At 37.2% G+C, this 22,234-nt stretch overlaps 1 protein-coding gene across 3 annotated transcripts in view; it reads right to left on the bottom strand.

Moving 5' to 3' along the window:
* The window catches only part of INTS7 (integrator complex subunit 7), a 95,920-nt gene that overhangs the window by 73,205 nt on the left and 481 nt on the right, over positions 1–22,234 (bottom strand). For all 3 annotated transcript variants that reach the window (XM_037737406.1, XM_017525596.1, XM_017525594.1), the window contains exons 2-5: positions 11,393–11,522; positions 10,464–10,610; positions 7,243–7,380; positions 2,259–2,305 (exon numbers count right to left, since the gene is read on the bottom strand). In XM_037737406.1, coding sequence (XP_037593334.1) covers positions 2,259–2,305; positions 7,243–7,380; positions 10,464–10,610; positions 11,393–11,522 — 462 coding nt within the window. The remainder of the gene's footprint in view (positions 1–2,258; positions 2,306–7,242; positions 7,381–10,463; positions 10,611–11,392; positions 11,523–22,234) is intronic.

A 22,234-nucleotide genomic window follows, 5' to 3' on the forward strand; every position in this document is an offset into this window, starting at 1 on the left:
AGCACTACACACTGGGGTCAGTTGGGGGGAAACAGGCGAGGGACGGTGAGGGGTGGGGAGTTGCGGAGAGATAGCAAGGGGAGAGATGCCAGATGTAGGTGATGGGGAGGAAGGCAGCAAACCACACTGCCACATGTGTACCTATGCAACAATCTTGCATGTTCTTCACATGTACCCCAAAACCTAAAATGCAATAAAATAAATAAATGGAAAAACAACAACAACAATAAATCTTAAGTGTAAAGATTAATGAATTTCTACCTATGTATGTTCCCATATAACTACCATCAGACACACAGAATATGCCACCATCCTAGAAGGCTCACTTGTACAGGTTTCATCAACTCCCTTGCTATCTGCCCTCTTTTTGGGTTGAACCAATGGAGTGTCCAGCAGAAGTTGCAGAGAAGAATGAGGTCAGAGTACTTATTCCTTGCTTCTCTCACTGCAGGGTCACATCATGCTCCTGAAGGTTAGTTTCTCAAAGTGGCCCTTCTGACATGACTCCAAGAGGTGTGGTAAAAATTATCATGGGCTCAAGAACTACATTATCCCCTATAGTACCCCCGACCATGGCTTTGTGAATGTTTTTTTTTATCATATCTTCCTTGAGTTATCTTAATTCAAATGTGCCACCTGTTTCCAGCTGAAATCTTGTCTGATAACAGCAGGCAATTGATAAAATCCTGCTCAATGAATAAGTGTTGCTTCCTTCTAATGCCACAAGGATACCTTTCTGCAAGAAAGCCCTTTTGCTAATGGTGGAAGAAAAAAGACAAAGGGATAAAAGGGAACACAACAAAGTTAATTCTCTATATCTTGGTCTTTAAGTGATTTTAATTATTTATGCAAGTGAGCAAGTTCTCTTTAATTTTAATATGAAAGACAATTTAAGTGCATGCAAAATATAACTACACTGAGAAATTCATGCCTTAGAAAGGCATGATAGCATAGTGGTGAAAAGCATGGGCCTCAAAGCCAAACGGCAAGATATTAGATGTATAACTATGAACCAATTATTCAGCTTTAATGTGGCTCCATTTCCTTTCCCATAAAGTGAACATTATAGTATTACCTATCCAAGGCTGCCAAGTTGCAAACTCCGAAGGAATGCTCTTTATAAGAATATAAACAAAGTGGTGTTCTCTAGAGTCATGCAGTATTGTAGCCCAAGAGCTCCCTTTTATGGCTGTTGTAAGGATAAATAGGGATATGACATACTTATTAACCTTATGGGAGCTCTTGGGCTCCCATAATGACTGTTATAAGATAAATAGGGTTAATACACATGACTCATGGTATAAAAGAGATTGGAAAACCAGGGCTTTGTAGACTACGGTAAAGAATCTGGATTTGATTCTAACTGCAACTGGAAGACACTGGAGGTACATTAGCAGAGAGTCTCAGAGCTCATAATGGCATTACTCTCTCTCAGACAGAACGGTCTTCCCTAAACCAATCATGCACCCCATAACTATGCCTTGATGAATGAAGGACCACATGATAGGTGGTGGTCCCGTATGATTATAATAGAGCTGAAAAATTCCTAGTAACTCATAGACCCTATAGTCATTGTAACACCACAGTGCAATACATTACCTTTTCTACCTCAGATATACAAATACTTATCATTTTGTTACAATTGCCTATGGTATTCAACACAGTTACATGCTGTACAGGCTTACAGCCTAGGAGCAAGAGGCTATACCATACAGCCTAAGTGTATAGTAGGCTATACCATTTAGGTTTATGTAAGTACACTCTGTGAAGTTCAAACAACAAAATTGCCTAAGGATACATTTCTCACAAAGGATCCCCACTGCTAAGCAATGCAGGACTATATCTGCATGGCTCACTCCTTTCCCTCCTTCATGTCTCACTCAAATATCACTTCATTAGAGACCTTCTCTGATCAATATATATAAAATAGAAAAGTCCCTTCTCACACCCCACTATCAACTTACTTTTGAGGCTCTCCTTCCTTCACTTTTTCACCATAGCACCAAATATGCCATATGCACATTTGTCTATCCTCACCCACCCCACCCTAGACTAGAATGTAGGTCAGATGGGAACAAGGACTTTGTTTTGCTCAATCCTGTATCCTCAGCATTTAGAACAGTTTGGGCACACAGAAGACACTTAATAAATATTATTTGAATGTATGGTGACTAGCAAATAATAAGTACTTAATTAGTATTATCAACTATCATAAATCTTATGAAGTCACTTCCTAATACTAAATGAAGAATACATACCTTGAATCATTTCACTGATTTTGTTACAGATTCCTACAGCAAAATCCCTACGGGAAAAAAGATCAGAAAAAACTTTAAAACCAAAAAATTAAATCTGCTTCTGTTTTCTAAGTACTTAAAAGAAACAGAACGCAATTAGCACAGAAAAAATGCAATACTCCAAACTGCAACAAATATTCCAAGGTCAGGTGCTGGGGTTAGGGTAGGTGGTAAGAAACACAACTAAAACAAAAACTCCAGCAACCAAATGGGCTTTGCCAACGCTGCTCTAAAGCAGCTCACTTGGGCCATTATCACAATACAGTGTTATTTTTCCATAACACTAACAAGCATCTGAAATTATTTTGGGTTTACGTAACAATAAGCCCTGACCTTTTTCACCCCTATATTCCTGGCACTTAGAAAAGTGTCTGAACACGTTGGATAGTCAATAAATATTTCTTTAATAACCATTTAAAGACTTCCTATAAAAACTTAAAATTTAAAAATCTGTTACAAAACTGCAAACTAGGAGACTGCAGGTTTTTTGGGTGTAATAATATTTTTAAAATTCTTTTTAAAATGACATTTAAACAATTCTTAATGTCAACATTTAAATACAGTGAGACCAAACAGAATAATCTGGTTTCTCAGATGATCCCCTCTCCTTTGTCAAAAACTGAGACCTTAGCACTGGGCATCCATTCCTTTAGATGGTGTGGACATGCTCAGTTCACCACAGTTGCCACTAGGGGACACTGCTCTCACTGACAATGTTCACCTGGCCCCAGAGAGCATCTGACCTTCTAACTCTTGCTTTGCAACCCAAGGACTAGCAATTTAAAAGTATCTGGTTTAGAATAAGACAGATGTGGTTTACGGTAGGAGACAGGGGAAGAACAAGATTAAATAAATTCTAAAGGTCTTATTTGGCTAGTTACTCTGATTTAATATCCAAAACTGATCAATACAGATACCAGACAAAAAAATCTATCAGTACTGACCAAGATATGTGATCTCAAGCCAGGTCATTATTTCTGGGAGAAGACATGAACACTGATCTCAAAAATATAAATCTTGTCAGCTGGTCACAGTAGCTCACACCTGTAATCCCAGCAATTTGGGAGGCTGAAGTGAGAGGATCACTTGAGTCCAGTAGTTTGAGGCTACAGTGAGCCATGACTGCACCAATGCATTCCAGCCTAGGTGACAGAGACTCATTTGGTATTTTTTAATATAATAAATTACAAGCATATCATATTGAAGCATGTATATTAAAAACTGTTTCTACATCAACTGCTAATTTAGATGTTTATAATCATAAATTCCAAAGGTGAAGAATCTTGCTGCTTCTACTAGTTGGTCTTAATCATTTTCCAAGACCAATAATTACACAGCTAAAATAAAATTAGCTTCTCATAATAACACAAGAAAAAAACTGAACTAAAAATGAGTCTCATTTACAAAATTTTATCAGCAAATTACAAGTTTATCATACAAATTTAGAAACTAAATTTAGAAAACTAGTTTTGGAACCACTGGAAGTACATATTTAATCTGACAGCTTATGAAGCACTGACACCTTGACAGTGGTAATCAGATGATAATTATTCACTAGGTACAACTCCTAATCAATAAACGTAGTCATGTGCAGCATAACAACGTTTTGGTCAATGACAAACCACATATATGACAGCACCCTCGAGATTACCACAGAGATGAAAAATCCATATTGGCCAGAGATGTCTTGATTTATGTATAGGCCTAGGTTAATGTATGTACGTCTGTCTTTTCTTTTTTGAGGGGTCTCACTATGTTGCCTATGTTGGTCTTGAACTCCTGAGCTCAAGCAACCCCCCCCCCAAGCCACCTAAGTAGCTGGAATTACAGGTGTGAGACGTTGTGCCCAGCTGTCTTAATTTTAACACCATTTTAACAAAAAAAGCTTATAGAATAAGGATATGAAGAAATTATGTTTATACAGCTATACAATATGTTTGTATTTTAGGCTAAGTGTTATTATAAAAGAGTCAAAAAGTTAAAAGTTATAGTGAGGTAAGGTTAATTTATTATTGAATAAAGAAAAACTTTAAAAATACAGTGAAACCTAAGTGTACTGTGTTTAGGAAGTCGACAGTGGTATACAGTAATGTCCTAGGCTTTCACATTCATTTACCACTCACTCACTGATCACCCAGAGCAAATTCCAGTCCTGCAAGCTCCATTAATGGTAAGTGCCCTATAAAGGCATACCATTTTGATCTTTTATACCACATTTTTTCTGAACCTTGTCTATGTTTAGATATACAAATACCACTGTGCTCCAATTGCCTATGTTATTCAGCACAGAAACAGGTTTACAACCTAAGGGCAATACGTTACACCACATAACCTAGGTGTGTAATAGGCTATACCATCTAGATCTGTGTCCTCTACGATGTTTGCACAATGATGAAACTGCCTAACAATGCATTTCTCAGAATGAACCCTAATTGTTAAGAGATGTGCTACTGAAATTTTTTAAAGTCCTCTCAATACCAATGATTCTCTCAATAAGAAAAACAAAATGCTTATTTTCAAAGGCACGAATAGAAACTGTACTTATTCAGATATTTCTGATCAACAATTACTGCTACATCTATTAATTTTGATCTGTGAAATTAAAAATTATATGCTTTGCATTATCTACTTTTTCAATAAGAATTCCTGGAATTCTGGAGGTTTCTTAAGAATAGCTGAAGGGGTTGGGCATGGTGGCTCACGTCCATAATTCCAGTGCTTTGGGAGGCCGAGGTGGCAGATCACCTGAGGACAGGAGTTCAAGACCACCCTGGCCAACGTGCTGAAACCCTGTCCCTACTAAAAATACAAAAATTAGCTAGGCATGGTGGCAGATGCCTGTAATCCCAGCTACTCAAGAGGCTGAGGCAGAAGAATCGCTTGAACCTGGAGGTGGAGGTTGCGGTGAGCCAAGACTGAAACTCCATCTCAGAAAAAAAAAAAAAAAATAGCTGAAGAGTATGTAAAGACTTTTTTTTTTTTTTAGACAGAGTTTTGCTCTGTCGTCCAGCTGGAGTGCAGTGGCATGATCTCAGTTTACTGCAATCTCCGCTGCCCAGGCTCAAGCGATTCCCGTCTCAGCCTCCCGAGTAGCTGGGACTACAGGCACCTGCCACCACACCCAGCTATTTTTTTTTTTTTTTTTGAGACAGAGTCTTGTTTTGTCGCCAGGCGCCAGGCTGGAGTGCTGTGGTGTGATCTCAGCTCACTGCAACCTCCGCCTCCCGGGTTCAAGCAGTTCTCCTGCCTCAGCCTCCTGCGTAGCGGGGAATACAGGTGCGCGCCACCATGCCCACCCAACTAATTTTTATATTTTTAGTAGAGATGGGGTTTCACTATGTTAGCCAGGATGGTCTCGATCTCTTGACCTTGTGATCTGCCCACCTTGGCCTCCCAAAGTGCCAGTTAATTTTTTGTATTTTTAATAGAGACAGAGTTTCACCACGTTGGCCAAGATGGTCTCAATCTCCTGACCTCGTGATCCACCCACCTCAGCCTCCCAAAGTGCTGAGATTACAGGCGTAAGCCACTGTGCCTGTCCATAAATAGTATTTTTTTATGCTAAAAAAAAAAAAATTATTATTCACCTGGTTAGAAAACAAACTTGTTCACAGCAAAATATAGGAAATTAACAAAAACAAAATAACAATTGTATACCATCTTACCACCCAGAGACAAGATTTTGATATATACCCTTCTAGTCTTTTTTTCTATTGCATAAATACAATTAGGGCATTTTTTCTTTTTAACAAATCTGTTACATTACATAAGCTATTAGGGTTTTTTGGGTTTTTTTTGTTTTTTTTTTTGAGACAGAGTCTTGCTCCCTCACCAGGCTAGAGTGCAGTGGCACGATCTTGGCTCACTGCAACCTCTGCCTCACGGGTTCAAGCAATTCTCCTTCCTCAGCCCCCCAAGTAGCTGCGACTACAGGGTGCACACCACCACGCCCAGCTAATCTTTGTATTTTTAGAAGAGATAGGGTTTCACCATGTTGGCCGGATGGTCTCGATCTCTTGCTCTCGTGGACCACCCACCTCGGCCTCCCAAAGTGCTGGGATTACAGGCATGAGCCACCAGCCCCAGCCCGGCCAGGGATTTTTTTTTTTTTTAACAAACCTGTTATATTACACCTGTTTCCAAATATGTTTCTAAAAACATTCGTTTTAAGCTGTTACTATATTCTATTGTATGATCATATCATTATTTAAGCTCAATGGCAGAAATTTAGGCTGCTTCTTTTGTTGTTACAAGTTAACACTACACCTAGCATCCATACAAATAATTATCAGTACATATTGCTGATATCTTAGAATAAATTCTGGAAGTGAATTTCCTGGGTCAAATATTACCAAAACACACTCCAGAAGGCAATGCTACTTTTCCTATCAGTTGAGGGGATATTATATTTTCTTTTGCAGAGGATAAACAAGCCAATCAAACATGGTAATAAAACCATGGTCAACATTTAATCCTCCCGCCAAAAAAATACTGTTCTGTAAAACAACAGTGTAAGACACAACATTCTGAATAGGTTAATATTGGTTTTAATTCAAGTCATTAACTTTGCCAAACTGTGTACAGCTCTAATGCAAAATAAATCAACATCAGAAGACAGTAAGTACATAATTTAGTATTACAGATGTATATGTCTGGAAGAAGCTCCTCAGTGACCAAAGCTTCTGCTACCCATCGAAGCCTTCCCCAACTAATCTATGCTGATCTCGCCCTTCTGGAAACCCATTTCATTTACAATTAATGCCAACATTTTTACTTACATTTTCTATTTTAAGTATTTAAGTCTTTTTTCCCCAACATAAGGTAAACCTTCTTGGTAAATATACATTTACACTTTCCTGTATCTCTTAGAGTTTACATACATTGATCAGTTATTCCTTCAAAAACTTTTCTTGGGAAGCCAAATTATTAAAAGGCATATGCTTACTTTGACTGTGCAGAGAAGTTTGCAGCAGCAAAAACAGCGGCTTCAACTTCTACATTATCATGTGAATCTAAACTCTGACGAATACTATGATGAGCATTCTTCCTCTCAGGAATTATTGATGCCAGACTTCCCAACATCCTACAGAAACAGAGAAACCCAAGAAGATCGGATATACAATAAAGTCAAGGTCAGAAACAGAAGAGGCAAGACAAAGCCTGATTATCGAAACTAAAGTTTATAGGTAATTCCAAGTAACTCCAGTTAATAAAGCATAACTTTAGGAATCAGTGACTTAAATTTTAAACACTTTTACATACTTCAATATTTCAGAAAAATTAAAATGGCTTGTCTAAAAAGCAAAGTTTTTAACAATCACCTTGAAGTACATCCCAGGTACGAACAGCCCAGAAAGGAAACTTTTGAATTATTAAAGCATCAAAATATCAATTTTCCAAAGTTGCATAAAGAAGTCTATTTCAGCAAAACATTAAAAATACAGCATTTTCGCTATTAAGCAGATACACAAAGTAAAAAAGTAAGACCTCCCAATCTGTTTTTTTCCACATCAGTAAACAGTGGTATGATGATTTTCAAATGTCCTCAAGATTCGGAAAACAGAGATCGAGGACACCCCTGTGGATCACACCAGAATCCACAAAGGTGTGGAAGGTAAAGTTTGGAAAACACAGCGCATGTTATAATAAAATTAAACATTTAGAAAGGAAACAAACAAATCTACAAACAAATCTATTGTTTGTAATATAAACCACAGAAAATAGTTAGAAAAATCCTTTCAGCAGAAAGGCATAAATTTTAGCAATCTGCAAAACACTGCAGTAAATAAAACCTACAATCTTCCTACAACAACAACCTCCTTCAAAGTCAACATCCTAAATAACCTTCCAACATGACATGTAATCACCTAATTATTTCTTGGAACTATAGTCAATTAAAAATAAGTAGTACTATTCCTATAAGCAAGATACTAAAAACTAAACATGTAATATATATTTAATTTGAAAAGTTTTTAAATTATACATTTTTCAAAAGAAAACAAATTTCTATTAATCTATTATAACAGAAAAGATTAGACCAGGGTGATACTGACACAATTAATGACATATTCCCACTCCTTCCGGCTTAATTTTTCTCTTCCTAATAAGTACCTCTTCCAAGAATGTTTACAAAACAGGTCCTATATGGGAAACCTCCTAAGGCCTTGTATGCCTGAGAGTATTTTTATTTCACTACTCTTTTAAATGAAATCTGGATTAGATATAAAATTCTTAGCTCAATTTTCCATTAATACTTTTTGCATCAAGTGTTTCTGTCGAAAAATCTGATTTCAATCTAATTTTTTTTTCCTTTAAAGTGATCCTTGTTTTTGGACGCTTTCTAGAGATTGTTGGTTTTACTGATAACCACAATGCTTAAAAAAAGAATTGAGGCAAGACTCAATTGTCATGACTTAAAGAAGGGAAAACATGCAAAATGAATAACAACCAAATATTAATCTACATTCTTATCAAAATATTCAGGCTAGCTCTAAAGTATTTATGAATTTCATTCCACCAGTTAAATTCCATTCTTCTCTATTGCCTTTTGATATTTAAAAAAAAAACCACATTTGTGAAAAACAATTCAAACATTACAAAAAAATGGAAAAGCCTCTTGTAATCTATAACCAAATAACTCTACTAAAGATAATCACTGTTAACAGTATGTATTCCTCTAGATTTTTTTCTGAGCCTAAACATATATATTAGTATTAACTGACAAAATGGATACTATTTGACTACTTTTTAAAACTTAGTATCTTTCTACCTTAGTATAATGTACACTCACAACTCAACTTTATTCTTTAAAAGTTATACAGAAGTCCACAAATAACTATTACCATGTTGATTTTTCCTCAATTTTTCATTCTACAAAAATGATACTATAATCATCTATATACACACATTCACCAACTTTAAAAAATCATTTCTTTTAAAAATTCCTATAGGCTTATTTGCTGAAGTAAAGGGTAAAAATATCTTAAGTTCTGGGCTGGGTGCAGTGACTCACGCCTGTAATCCCAACACTTTGGGAGGCCAAGGTGGGGAGATCACCTCAGGTCAGGAGTCCGAGACCAGCCTGCCCAACATGGTGAAACCCCATCTCTACTAAAACTACAAAAATCAGCCAGGTGTGATGGTGGGTACCTATCATCTCAGCTACTCGGGAGCCTGAGACAGGAGAACTGCTTTGACCATAGGAGGCAGAGGCTGCAATAAGCTGAGATCATGCCACTGCCCTCCAGCCTGGGTGCCAGAGTGAGACTCCATCGATTGACAGATAGATAGATAGATAGATAGATAGATAGATAGATAGATAGATAGAATCTATTGAATATCATTTTCAAAAGATAAAAATCAATTAACTGACTTTAAAATATCAAATACTACTCACAGTTTAATCACTCAAAAGGCAAAGAAATGACAAAAGCACTAAATTCTGAACAAGAAGGAAGAACTGATTCCTGGTGTGGAAAAAAGGACACTCAGGGACGATGTGACATCCCGAACTTCCTAGTTAAAAAGATTGTCTGGGCAGGGTAGATCAGAAATGAACCCTAAAATTTAGGAAAGTGAATTGGAAAAAATATAAAAAGTTATAGTTATAACTCTATAAACAGCAGAGCCAAAAAGATAACATGGTTCAAGCTGGATATAAAGCTTACAAAATGAAATTCTAAAAAATAAATTTTTTTAAACATGCCAAGAAAGAAAAGAAAAAGCTACAGAAACTATAGTGGTTTTATCTGATGTTCTCCAATGAGATCAAATATAATTTATCACATTAAAAATGATCACATAATCAAGAAAAACTATAGAAAACTAATAGAAAACATTAAGTACAAGGTCAGGAAGGCAAAGTTCAAAATGAGCTGAGGCTAAGCTATATTAAGATCCACCAAGTTATTTGACCAGAACATCTACCTACATAGAGATGCATTTCAAACACAAGTTAGGCAACAATTCATAAACAAAACAGTAATATACATGTTAACTAAAAAGCATTTACAGATCACGATGGTTATCACATTTTTGCATTGACTCTTAGTCAAAAAACCAAAACCAACTTCTAATATTCAAAATGAAAAATGTAAATATGTTGCTTTTTTTGTACATAATTACAGTTCACATAATCTTACAGTGAATTATTATAATACGGTATACCGGAGTGTGATGGCTCTTGCCACGGGATCATTACTATGAATCACAGAAAAAATTCTCTTCACAAATTCATCCACATTTAGAATCTTCTCCAAATGTTTCTCACTTTGTTGGGTAACTTTAAGAACACATAGCCTCAGGAAATTATTTCTAGGAAAAAAACAAATAAAATAAATTAGGTCACTTTAGAAAGTAATATTTAATTAGGGACTAAAGCAACACTAGTGATATTCAATTTTAGCAACATGCAAATATTTTTCAATTTTATCATTATTTGTCTCGCTACTAAAAGAGTTACCTAAAGTTTGTATTTTAGTTAGACACCAAGCATGAGCAATCAGCTATGCTATAATCTTGCTGCAAGACACCAAAATGGCAGTGACACAAGGAGAAGCTCTAGAGCAGAACTAAATCTCCTCAAATTATAACCAAGGACAGGAAGTCAGATGGTCTTTCTCTTCTCTTGGGCTTATTCCTTCAGGTGTGGCACCGTGTACATATGAGCACATGAGTGCACAGAGGATGGCAGAAAGCAGCAGAAGCGGGAACGGTAGGGGGAGAAAAAGCAAACAGGTAGGTATTCAGTGCTTACATGTTTCAGGTACTTCACGGACATGCATCTCATGCTATACAATAAATTATTAAATTAAATCAAAACTTATCAAAAGCAATCTGTACAAAGCCACAGATTTTCCTGAATTATACAGTAAAATATTAAGGTTATCTTAATTTTATTCTGTTCCTCAAATAAATATTCTCTAAATTATACTCATTTTTGCTTTAAATATCATTAAATCTCACACAGTCATGTGTGTCCACTAATGGTAACTAACAAGGTGGAAGTCCTAACAGGCAAAAAGAAAAAGACCACAATATAAAACAAGAACTATGAACAAAGTATTTCAGGATATTGAGGCTTTAAAAAGACTTACCCAACTCTGAAAACATCAGCTAACTTTAGAAATGCGGAATTGATAAGAATAGGGAATGGATACTTCTGAAAAAGTCTGGGAAAGCGAACAACTGCTTCGCACTGTTCACCAAGTTTGCCAGATCTTAGGCCTGTGAAAAGCACAGAGAGGGAAGAACAGTTTGCATATTTGTGGCAAAAAAGCAAAAATAAGCAAATATTAATTTACTACATAATAAAGAAATCATCATTCTTAAGAAACAGGTAAACTATATTCATTACGCTTTTAAAAGTAAAAATGGTATATGAAATAGTAGTCTGGAAATCACTACTTTTAGATACATAATAATGAAAAAAATGTTTTAACGATAAGAGTTAAGAATATTCAAAGCCACAAAACAAACCTCAACAAATTTAAAAGGACTGAAATCATACAATTTATGTTTTCCTAATTAAATTAAAAACTGGGGAAAAAAATGCAAGTTTAAATAACCCATAGGTGGTTGGACATGGTGGCTCATGCCTAGAATCTCAACACTTTGGGAGGCTGAGACAGGACTGCTTGAGCTCGGGAGTTCATGGCCAGCCTGAGCAACATAGTAAGACCTCATCTCTACAAAAATAAAAAATAAAAAAAATCTAAGTGTGGTGGTATACACCTGTGGACCCAGCTCTACTGGGGAGACTGAGGTGGATGGATCACTTAAGCCTGGGAGGTTGAAGCCACAGTGAACTCAATTGTGTCACTGTACTCCAGCCTAGGCAGCAGTGCAAGATCCCATATCCAAAAAAAAAAAAAAAAAATTTAAATAACCCACAGTTGAAGAAATTAGAAAAATATTTTGAATTGAATGAAAATAAAAGCACAATTTACGGGATGCAACTAGAGCAGTGCTTCAAGGAACATTGATAACATTGAAGGCTTATATTAAGAAAGAAGAAAGTTCTCAAATCAATGATCTAACAAAGTTACCAACATAATTCAATGCAGAAAGGATAATCTTTTAAACATGTGATTCTGGAAAAACTAGATGAGCACAGGCAAAAAGAATTAACCTCCACCCTTAACTTGTATCATACACAAAAATTAACTCAAAATGAACTACAGACCTAAGTGTAAGAGCTAAAATTATAAACTATGTAAAAGAAGACATAAAGAAAAACTTTATGAACTTGGGTTAGGCAAAGAATTCTTAGATTAAAAAAATAAACCATAAAATTAAAAAATAAATTAAAAATAAACCATAAAATTAAAAAGTAGTAAGTTAAATTTCATCAAAATTAAAAACTTCTGCTCTTCAAAAGACACTGTTAAGAAGAAGAAAAGACAACCCACATACTGAAAGAAAATATTTACAAAACACATATGTGATAAAGGACTTCATCCACAGTTGTTGCAACTCAGTAAGACAAACCAATTTTTTAAATGAACAAGAATTGAAGAGAAATTTCATTGAGGAAGGAATATAGATGGTAAATATAAGCACATGAACAGATGCTCAGCAGTGTCATCAGGGAAATGAAGATTTAAAACTCCATTAAGATATGACTACACATTCACTAGAATGGCAAAAACTTTTAAAAGACTGATGATGTCAAGTGCAAATAAGGATATGGGGTAACTATAACTCTCATACATTGTTAGTGGGAATATAAAACTGTACAGCTGTTTTCACAACACTCTGGCCCTTTCCTTTTTCATTTTTCTTTTATTTTAGTTTCAGGGGGTACATGTGCAAGTTTGCTAATGGCTATACTGAGACACTGAAGTCTGGGGTACAAATGATCCCATTACCCAGGTAGTAAGCAAAGTACACAATAGGTAGTTTTTCAACTCTTCCCTTCTCCCTTCCTCCCCATTTTTAGAGTCCCAGAGTCTATTGTTCCTCTCTTTATGTCCATGTGTACCCAATGCTTAGCTCCCACTTGTGAGAACATGCAGTATTTGGTTTTCTGTTCCTACATTAATCTGCTTAGGGTAATGGCCTCCAGCTGCAAAAGATGTGTTTTCATATTTTATGACTGCATAGTATTCCACGGTGCATAGGTACCATATTTTCTTTATCCAATCCATCATTGACAGGCATCTAGGTTGATTCCACATCTTTGCTATTGTGAACAGTGCTGAGATAAACATGAACCCATGTGTCTTTTTCGTAGAATGATTTAGTTTCCCTTGGATATATATCCAATAATGGGATTACTGGGTCAAATGGCAGTTGTAAGTTCTTTAAGAAATCTCCAAACTGCTTTCCACAATGGCTGAAGCAATTTACATTCCCACCAACAGTGTATATATAAGCATCCCCTTTGCTTCACAGCCTCACCAACATGTTATTTTTGGACTTTTCAATAATGGCCATTTTGACTGGTATGGGATGCTATCTCACTATAGTTTTAATTTGCATTTCTCTGATGATTACTGATGCTGACCATTTTTTCATGTTTGTTGGCTGCTTGAATATCCTTTTCATGTTTGTTGCTTGCACATCTTCTTTTGAGAATGTCTGTTCATGTCCCTTGCTCACTTTTTAATAGGGTTGTTTTTTTTTTTGCTTGTTGAATTGTTTATGCTCCTTATAGAGTCTAGATATTACACCTTTGTCAGATGCAGAGTTTGAAAACATTTTCTCCCATTCTGTAGGCTGTCTCCTTACTCTGTTGATAGTTTCTTCCGCTGCGGAGATGCTCTTGTTTAATTAGGTCCCACCTGTCAACTTTTGGTTTTGTTGCAATTGCTTTTGAGGACTTAGTCATAAATTCTTTCCCAAGGCTTATGTCAAGAATGGTGCTTCCTAGGTTCTCTTCTAGGATCTTTATAGTTTGAGATCTTACATTTGAATATTTAATCCACCTTGAGTTAATTTTTATATATGGTGAAAGCGAAGGGTCCAGTTTCATTCTTCTGCATAGGGCTAGCCAGCTATCCCCACACCATTTATTGTACAGGGAGTCCTCTTCCCATTGCTTATTTTTATGCACTTTGTTGAAGATCAGATGGCTGTAGGTGTGCAGCTTTATCTCTGGGTTCTCTATTCTGCTGGTCTATGTGTCTGTGTGTGTACCAGTTCCATGCTGCTTTGGTTATTGTGGCCTTATACAATAGTTTGAAATTGGGTAATGTGATGCCTTCAGTTTTGTTATTTTGCTTAGGACTGGTTTGGCTATTTAGGCTCCTTTTTGGTTCCATATGAATTTTAGAAGAGTTCTTTTTTTTTTTCTCATTCTGTGAAAAATGATGTTGGTAGTTTCATAGTAATAATGCTCTGTAGATTGCTCTGGGCAGCTTTCCTTAGGAAAGAGGAAGTGAGAAGTCAGGCTGACTCTGAAGGATAGGAGCTAAGGTAAAAAGAAGGAAGAAGTGTTTTAAAGGCCTATTATTTAGCGACAACCCTGGGTTGGGGTAGTATGATACTCGTCTTCCTTGCTCCAGGCCAGTTTTGCAAGCATAGGAAAATAGAAGCTCAGCACATTCTGGTTCTAGTCTAAGAGGGGTTAGACATTTTATTTATGTTGCTTGCTACAGGAAGAATGCCCTGATTATAAGACCACTAATCACAAGAATACTACTGTAAGCCCAGAGACAAGATTAAGAAGGAGGAATGTGATTGCCATACCTATATTTTGTCTCAAACCACCAAAAAAAAAAAAAAAAAAAAAAAAAATCTCTTCCTTTTCTATGCCTAAACAGTGCTTAACTCAGTTGCAACATGCATGTAGACCAGGGGAACTAAAATAGGCCGTAAATCATTTATTCATTCAAAATTCATTTGGCAATAATAAAGCATTCATTATTCTAATCTTATTTTGCACTTAAAATGTGCAGAGCATTTTGCTAAGCTACTGATTTTCAGCTTGGTTCTGCATCAGAAACATCTGTTAAGTTTTTCAAAAATATCTATACTAGAGGTTCTACTCCAAACCTACTAAATACATGGGCAGAAGCCCAGGCATGTTTAACTGCTTTGAAAAGGTTGGAACCTAGATATTTTTTTTTTTTTTTTTGAGACAGAGTCTCACTCTGCTGCCCAGGCTGGAGTGCAATGGTGCGACGTCAGCTCACTGCAACCTCCGCCTCCCAGTTCAAGAGATTCTTGTGACTCAGCCTGCCGAGTAACTGGGATTATAGGCGTGCAGCACCACACCCGGCTAATTTTTGCATTTTTAGTAGAGACAGGATTTCACCATGTTGGCCAGGCTGATCTCAAACTCCCAACCTCAGATGATCCTCCCGCCTCAGCCTCCCAAAGTGCTAGGACTACAGGTGTGAGCCACTGTACCCAGCCAGCATCTAGATTCTCAAGTTAACTTCTGCCACTTGGTAACTTATTTCACTAGCCTGCCCACACTGATTATACTGGAGTTTGAAAACTACTAGGCTGCTGAATTTGGTCCTCAGAATGCTTTTATCTGACAGGCACAATGTTTTCAAAGATTTGCAACACACTGTCAAGTTTTACAAATCATACTTCACATAAAACCCCAGGATCTCTTGTTTTAGAAAAGTAAAGGATCTGAAATGTTACTGAAGAATGTGGCAGTGCCTGATCAAAGAAACACAGTAGTACTGCAGAAACATTACAGTACTGCAGGTCTGTGTTGAAGGTCAGTGTAGGTTTGGCCATCATTTATGATGATAGCCATGTATTCCACTGTATGACTTTCAGCAGCAATTTTTGACTGCCTTTGGGAATACATGAGTAGAATGGAACCCTGGATGAGAATTTAAAGTACTGGTAAGAAAGTAAATGAAGTTAATTAAATAAGAGACCAAGAAATCTAAGCTAAATAAAGAAATAAAACAGGTATAGAAAAGTAGAACGGTGATATATTAAGGTCTGAATGAAAATAAAGACTAGCCAAAATAGCAGTTAATCATAACGATAATGACGATACAGATGAAGTGCTTATTCTGTGCCAGTCACTCTACTAAGCACTTTACATGTATTAAAGTCTCACTAAAAATCACAGAAATTAGATACCATTATTTTCCCCATTTGAAAGGTGAGGAAACAGGCACAGGCCAGTTAAGCAATTTGCCTAAGAAACAACAATGCTAATAAATGGCAAAGTTCGGATTCAAATTCTAGCAATGTGGCTCCAGAAGCTATAGTGCTAACCATTATGCTAAAATGCATCTCTAGCAAGCAACTAGAAAGAAAGAGGTTAAGATTCAAGAATGAGGCATTTAAATTAGTGATTAAATGGTGGAATTCTGAGGTGACAAATTCTAGGGAATTAAAGAGGAATGCCATAAATTATGGTACACTTGGGGTTTGGGATATATATTAATCGAGTTTTCAAAACAGCACAAATCTCCAAGTAGCATCAATCAGCAGTTCTTAGCTGCAAGCAACAGAAGCTAACTCTGGCTTATTAGGCAGAAAATGCATTTATTAAACGCCTAAGAAACATTTTAAGGCTAAATTTCTAGGAACACCTAATATCACACTGCCAAACCAATTGGATGGAGGAACCCTGCCTTTGATAAGAAACACCAGAAGCAAAAATTAGCTCTGTTGTCATCTAGGAATATTGTAGCCATTGTTGTTGCTACTATACACTAGAAACACCTCTGCTGCCAGGGCAAAACCGTCAGTGGACGCCTCAACTCTTCTTTCTTGTATCTCTAACTTCTAAAGCACAGTGTGAAAGAGGCAGGCCTGACTGGCAGAGCCTAGGTCAGATCCTGCACTCTTGCAAGGGAAGCTAGGAAATGAGTTTCTGCTTCAACCTTGACAGAGTTCGTGATGTGCGACATTCCTTAAGCACAAGGAGCGTTCAAAAGATATTAAGCAACCATCAACATAACTAACGTCCACTACAAAGAACACCACAAATAAAGCATTACCAAACTAACACAATTTAGGAGAATTTGTGAGATACATTTGTTTTAGCTAAGAGATGAAGATGATTCAAAATTGAACCATAACACATACATATCTTAAAGTCTACACATTAACAAAATGTGTGGGCGGGGGGGGAAGATGGGTAGAAATATGAACACAAGCATGTAACCCACCGCTTAAAAAACTGATGATGGCAAAGCCTTGATTTATATTTAAAAAGCAGAAATAGACACAAGTAAAATGACAGTAAAAACTAATGATGCATTAATAAGGCAGCATCCATTCACCAAATTTCAGAAAATGTCTGTAATTGCACATGGTGAGATGTAAGCAATGTTATCCAGCATGTACATGTGAGAATACTAATTTATAATCCTAAACAAATTTGAGTTTATGAATACCAACTTCTAGGAATATTTAATAACTCACTTTGCAAATTCCAAGACAGTAGATCTTAGTTATATAAAGAATGAGACTGTGGGTTTCAGTAAAAATTGAAGAAGGCCCTTGAATTTTTGGATTAGTTCATAGCCCATCAGGGAATTACCAACCAGGCTGCTGGTTTTTAATGTGGCATTAAGATGCCCAGTGTCTCACCTTAGCCTGAATTTTACATGACTTTTTTTTTTGAGACGGTGTTTCACTCTTTGACCCCCAGGTTGGAGTGCAACGGCGCGATCTAGGCTCACTGCAACCTCTACTTCCTGGTTTCAACTGACTCTCCTGTCTCAGCCTCCCAAGTAGATAGGATTACAAGTGCCTGCCACCACAATTGGCTAATTTTTGTATTTTTAGTAGAGATGGGGTTTCACCATATTGGCCAGGCTGGTCTCGAAATCCTGACCTTGGGTGATCCGCCCGCCTCAGCCTCCCAAAGTGCTAGGTGTGAGCCACCAGGCCCGGCCTAATTCTACATGATTTAGGTCCACTTCTCAACACTCTCAGACTAAGTGTGCTCTGGCAGCAGAGATTCTCAGGAGAAATAATTTGACTCAGTGTGGGTCACATGACTACTTCTGACACCGTCAGTTATGGCATGGAATTAGTAACCTGGAACAAATCAGGCTGCTTAGGCCTTTCTCTTCAGGAGGGGCTATGAAGATACTTCCCCAAAGGCCTCATATTTGTTTATTGCAACACCAACAACATCTGAGCCATATCGATAATGTAAAAGCAATCTGTGGTCTTTTTTGACAATCTTTTTTGATGGTCTGAGAATTCAGGTATTTTGGAATACAGGTGAGGTGACAGTGTCTAGGGAAAATTCGAGTGTAGAGATAATTGTCCTCATTCACATCGTTTCTCTATTTCATAACTACATTTTTCATTTAAGCATACGATCAAGTTTTTCACACAGCATTACATTCACCAGCATCTCTAGTAGCAACTCTACCCTCTACATTTCCTCCCTTCCCATTGCACCAACTTCAAGAAAGGGTATGAGAGTCACCTCTCTCTTCCCCATTGCTTTTACCTCATCTTTTCTAAGGTCAACACTGCAGAAAGAGATAGGCTAAACAATGTCATTTAGAGACTCCTCTTTTCCCAGGGGGGAAGGAGATCTTGCATAAGTTTTCCCAAATCATCAGGATAACCTCCCATCAGCTGATCTAAAAATGTTAAGACTAAGAAGTTATATTGGTGAAAAAGTTATACTAATTTTTGTGAGATGCATCCATTATATTGCCAATTGTGTGTAATGATTATACCATGAAATGTGTCAGATAAACATAAGCTGTAATGTATCTGATTATGACACTTAACTCTGCTTACGTATGTGTATGTTCGGTCTTAGAGAAGCTCACTTAGCATGGCCATCAGCCTACAACTTTCAATGTCTTCCCATTGCACTCTGCATAAAATTCAACTTCTTGTCCTGACTAACAGCGCCACATTTGATCTAGCATAGTCTATCTCCTTACATTTGTATGCAAGGTCCTTAAAGATGTCTTGTTTGCCAATATAGCCCCTAGTCTGAGAACAAAGCCTAACACAATGCAGGTGGTCAGTAAATATTTGTTGAGTAAATGAATGGCTATCACATAAATTATTATTCTCCTGTTACTAACTACATCCAGAAGTAATAGAATTGAGTCAGCTTCAAAATAGTGTTCACTTATTCCTATAGAGATCAGAAGCAATCAACTTACTGCCAGTGCTTGCTCAACAGACTCAGAATGATGTACAATAGCTAATAAATATATAACAGGTTATGGATGGCAGCATTTTCCGAGTGTGTTTCTAAGGACACCAGTGCCACAAAATATTTCTTTAAAATAGAGTGTGAAGGTTACATCTTATGCATAACTGCCTACGCATTTCCATTTGGATGTCTAAGAGATATCTCAAATTTAACATGTCCAAACCGATTTGATTTCAGTAAACAGCAATACCTACACCCTCCCAGTAGCTCAGACCAAAAATCTCTTAAGTTTTGTTGACCACTTATTCTTACATCCTCATCTAATTCATTAGCAAATCTTGTTGGCTCTACCTTGAAAATGTGTCAAGAATCTCAGCACTTCACACATTTTCAGTATCACCACCCTGGTCCAAGTCGCTGTTTTCTTTTTCCTGGATTGTTATAGTTGCATTCTCATTGGCCTCCCTACTTTGGTCCCGGGCCCTCCCCACTTCAGTCTATTCTCAACACAGTAGCCAGACTGACCCTTTTCAAAGGGGTCAGATCATCTCACACACCTGCTGAAAATCCTCCGTGGTCTCCTATCTCACTCAGAATGAAAGTCAGTCTTTTTGATGGCTTGCATGGCCCTACCTGAACTGGACTCTGGTTATCTTTCTATAATCATTGCCTATTACTTTGCTCCAGATAACAGCATGCAAAGCAGGTTTCCACCTCAGGGCCTTTGCACTTGCTGTTCCTCCACTTGATTGAGAAGGCCTTTCTTGACTATCCTTCATAACATAAGAAATCAACTCCAGCCCCAGATCACTTTTCTCCAATGCCCTTCATTGCTTCATTTCCCTTTATAATATGTATCACTAACTGTCACATGTTTGCTGTATTTGCTGAGGGTCTGTGCCTGCTGCCTAGAATGTAAGCTCTATAAGGGCAGGAGCTTTGTTTTGTTTCATTAACTACCATGTTCCTAGTACAAAGCCACGTATCTGAGTGTGTGTGCAGAGGTGGGGGAGATATTTCAGAAACAGTATTCCTTGGAGTTTGGGAATGAAAAGAGAGTTGGAACTTGGAGCCTTCTGACCTTTAGTTCACAAAACAGAAATGCTTTAACAGGTAAAAGATGAAATGACTCAATATTTAAAATACTTGACTATATTCTAAATGAAACTGGCTATAACTTAATTTCCTAACAGCTTTAAAAGGTACTGTATCATGAGGTGAAAAAGAACAAGTTATCTTTCTGAGCCTGAGATTCATTTGTAAAATACTCAAGCAAGGCATTGCTGGGAGGAGTGAAAATGATCACTTACATTGTGTCTAAGATTGACACCTGATATCTTTCTTACAGGTATAAAATATTTTCATTTCAGCTTTTCTTTTAAAAGGAAAAATTGTGGTCTTTTTCTTACAACTGCAAAATTCTAGGGATTAAACAATTCTAGACTCCTCTTCAGTGCCCTATCTGATCCCTGTTCCACAACCACTATACTACTATTAGCATGGGATAAGCTCAGCTGGACCAGAATGGCAGAAAATGTCCTTAGAACTGGCAGGGATATTAGATGTTATCCTGACCTGTAATTTTCACTGAGGAATAAGAAAGAAATGTATCAGAATGAAGAGTGTTTGAAAAACACATTTAATATTACAATTTTATTTTTCAGAGGAGAAAAACCCTATAGATTTGGTAAAGGAAGAAAAACTCAATATCATTTTCTTGGTTGATAAGAGTGCACTAAAGATACAGAAACTCAACCAAGAGAATATCCCATTAGGGCGTTGTGACATTTTTGTGTTTATCAAAAGGAGGTAAAAGGTTTTTTAAAAGCCTTAGAAATTCTTAAACTAACCCACTAAAAATGTTTACAGTTTAAAAAATAAAACAAACAGAAAAAGAGTCTCAAAAAGTTAATAGACGTGTCCAACTCAGAAAACTGAGAAGTGGCTCAAAGGGGAATTAAAGACACATCCTTCCGAGTTCTAGTCCAGTTCTCCAACATGATACACTGGCTACGGTTAATTAAGATTTAATTGTATACCAGCTGCCAAAATGGTTAGCGTACAATAAAAATCCTTAATAGGAAACAAAGGTTTCATACTACTACTCGAGTTCTTCACTGACAAATTTCCGACCTTGCCTCTCACATCCATATCAAAGAAGGAAGATATATCTCTTCCGCATTTACTAAATGCTTCTTTGGCATACCATTAAGTCACTTAATACAACAATTCTGCCAGCTCAGTGGTACTGTACCCACTTTGCAGACGATAAACCGAGGCCACATGAAGTTAATCATAAAATTAGCGGCATTGAAACTTAACTCAGTGTAACCCGAAAGCTCCTTCTACACCAAGCTGCTCCCTGTAAGGAAACAGAACCCCTGAAACTTGTCTGCAGAGAATGATCTTGGCCATATTTAGTCTGCCTTGTAAACCGCAGGTACCAGGACTACGGTAATCAAATGAATCGCTATAAAGTCGGTGCAAGATTACTATTCAGCACATTTGATGAAGACCTGGTATCAACCGAAAACCAACTTCACAATTTCTTTGTAGTGTTTCTTCGACCCTAGCCACTGTCACTACCTAGAAAATCAGGGGACTTCGGGAGGCCGAGGCGGGCGGATCACGAGGTCAGGAGTTCACGACCAGAGTGGCCAACATGGTGAAACCCCATCTCTACCAAAAAATACAAAAATTAGCTAGGCACGGTGGCTCGTGCCTGTAATCCCAGCTACTTGGGAGGCTGAGGTAGGAGAACTGCTTGATCCGGGACCAGGGAGGAGGTTGCAGTGAGCCGAGATCGCGCCACTACACTCCAGCCTGGGCTACAGAGCGACACTCCATCTCAAATAAGAAAAAAAGAAAAGGA

Source organism: Cebus imitator, unplaced genomic scaffold (genome assembly GCF_001604975.1).
Source record: "Cebus imitator isolate Cc_AM_T3 unplaced genomic scaffold, Cebus_imitator-1.0 Scaffold38, whole genome shotgun sequence".
Classification (NCBI taxonomy): Eukaryota; Metazoa; Chordata; class Mammalia; order Primates; family Cebidae; genus Cebus; species Cebus imitator.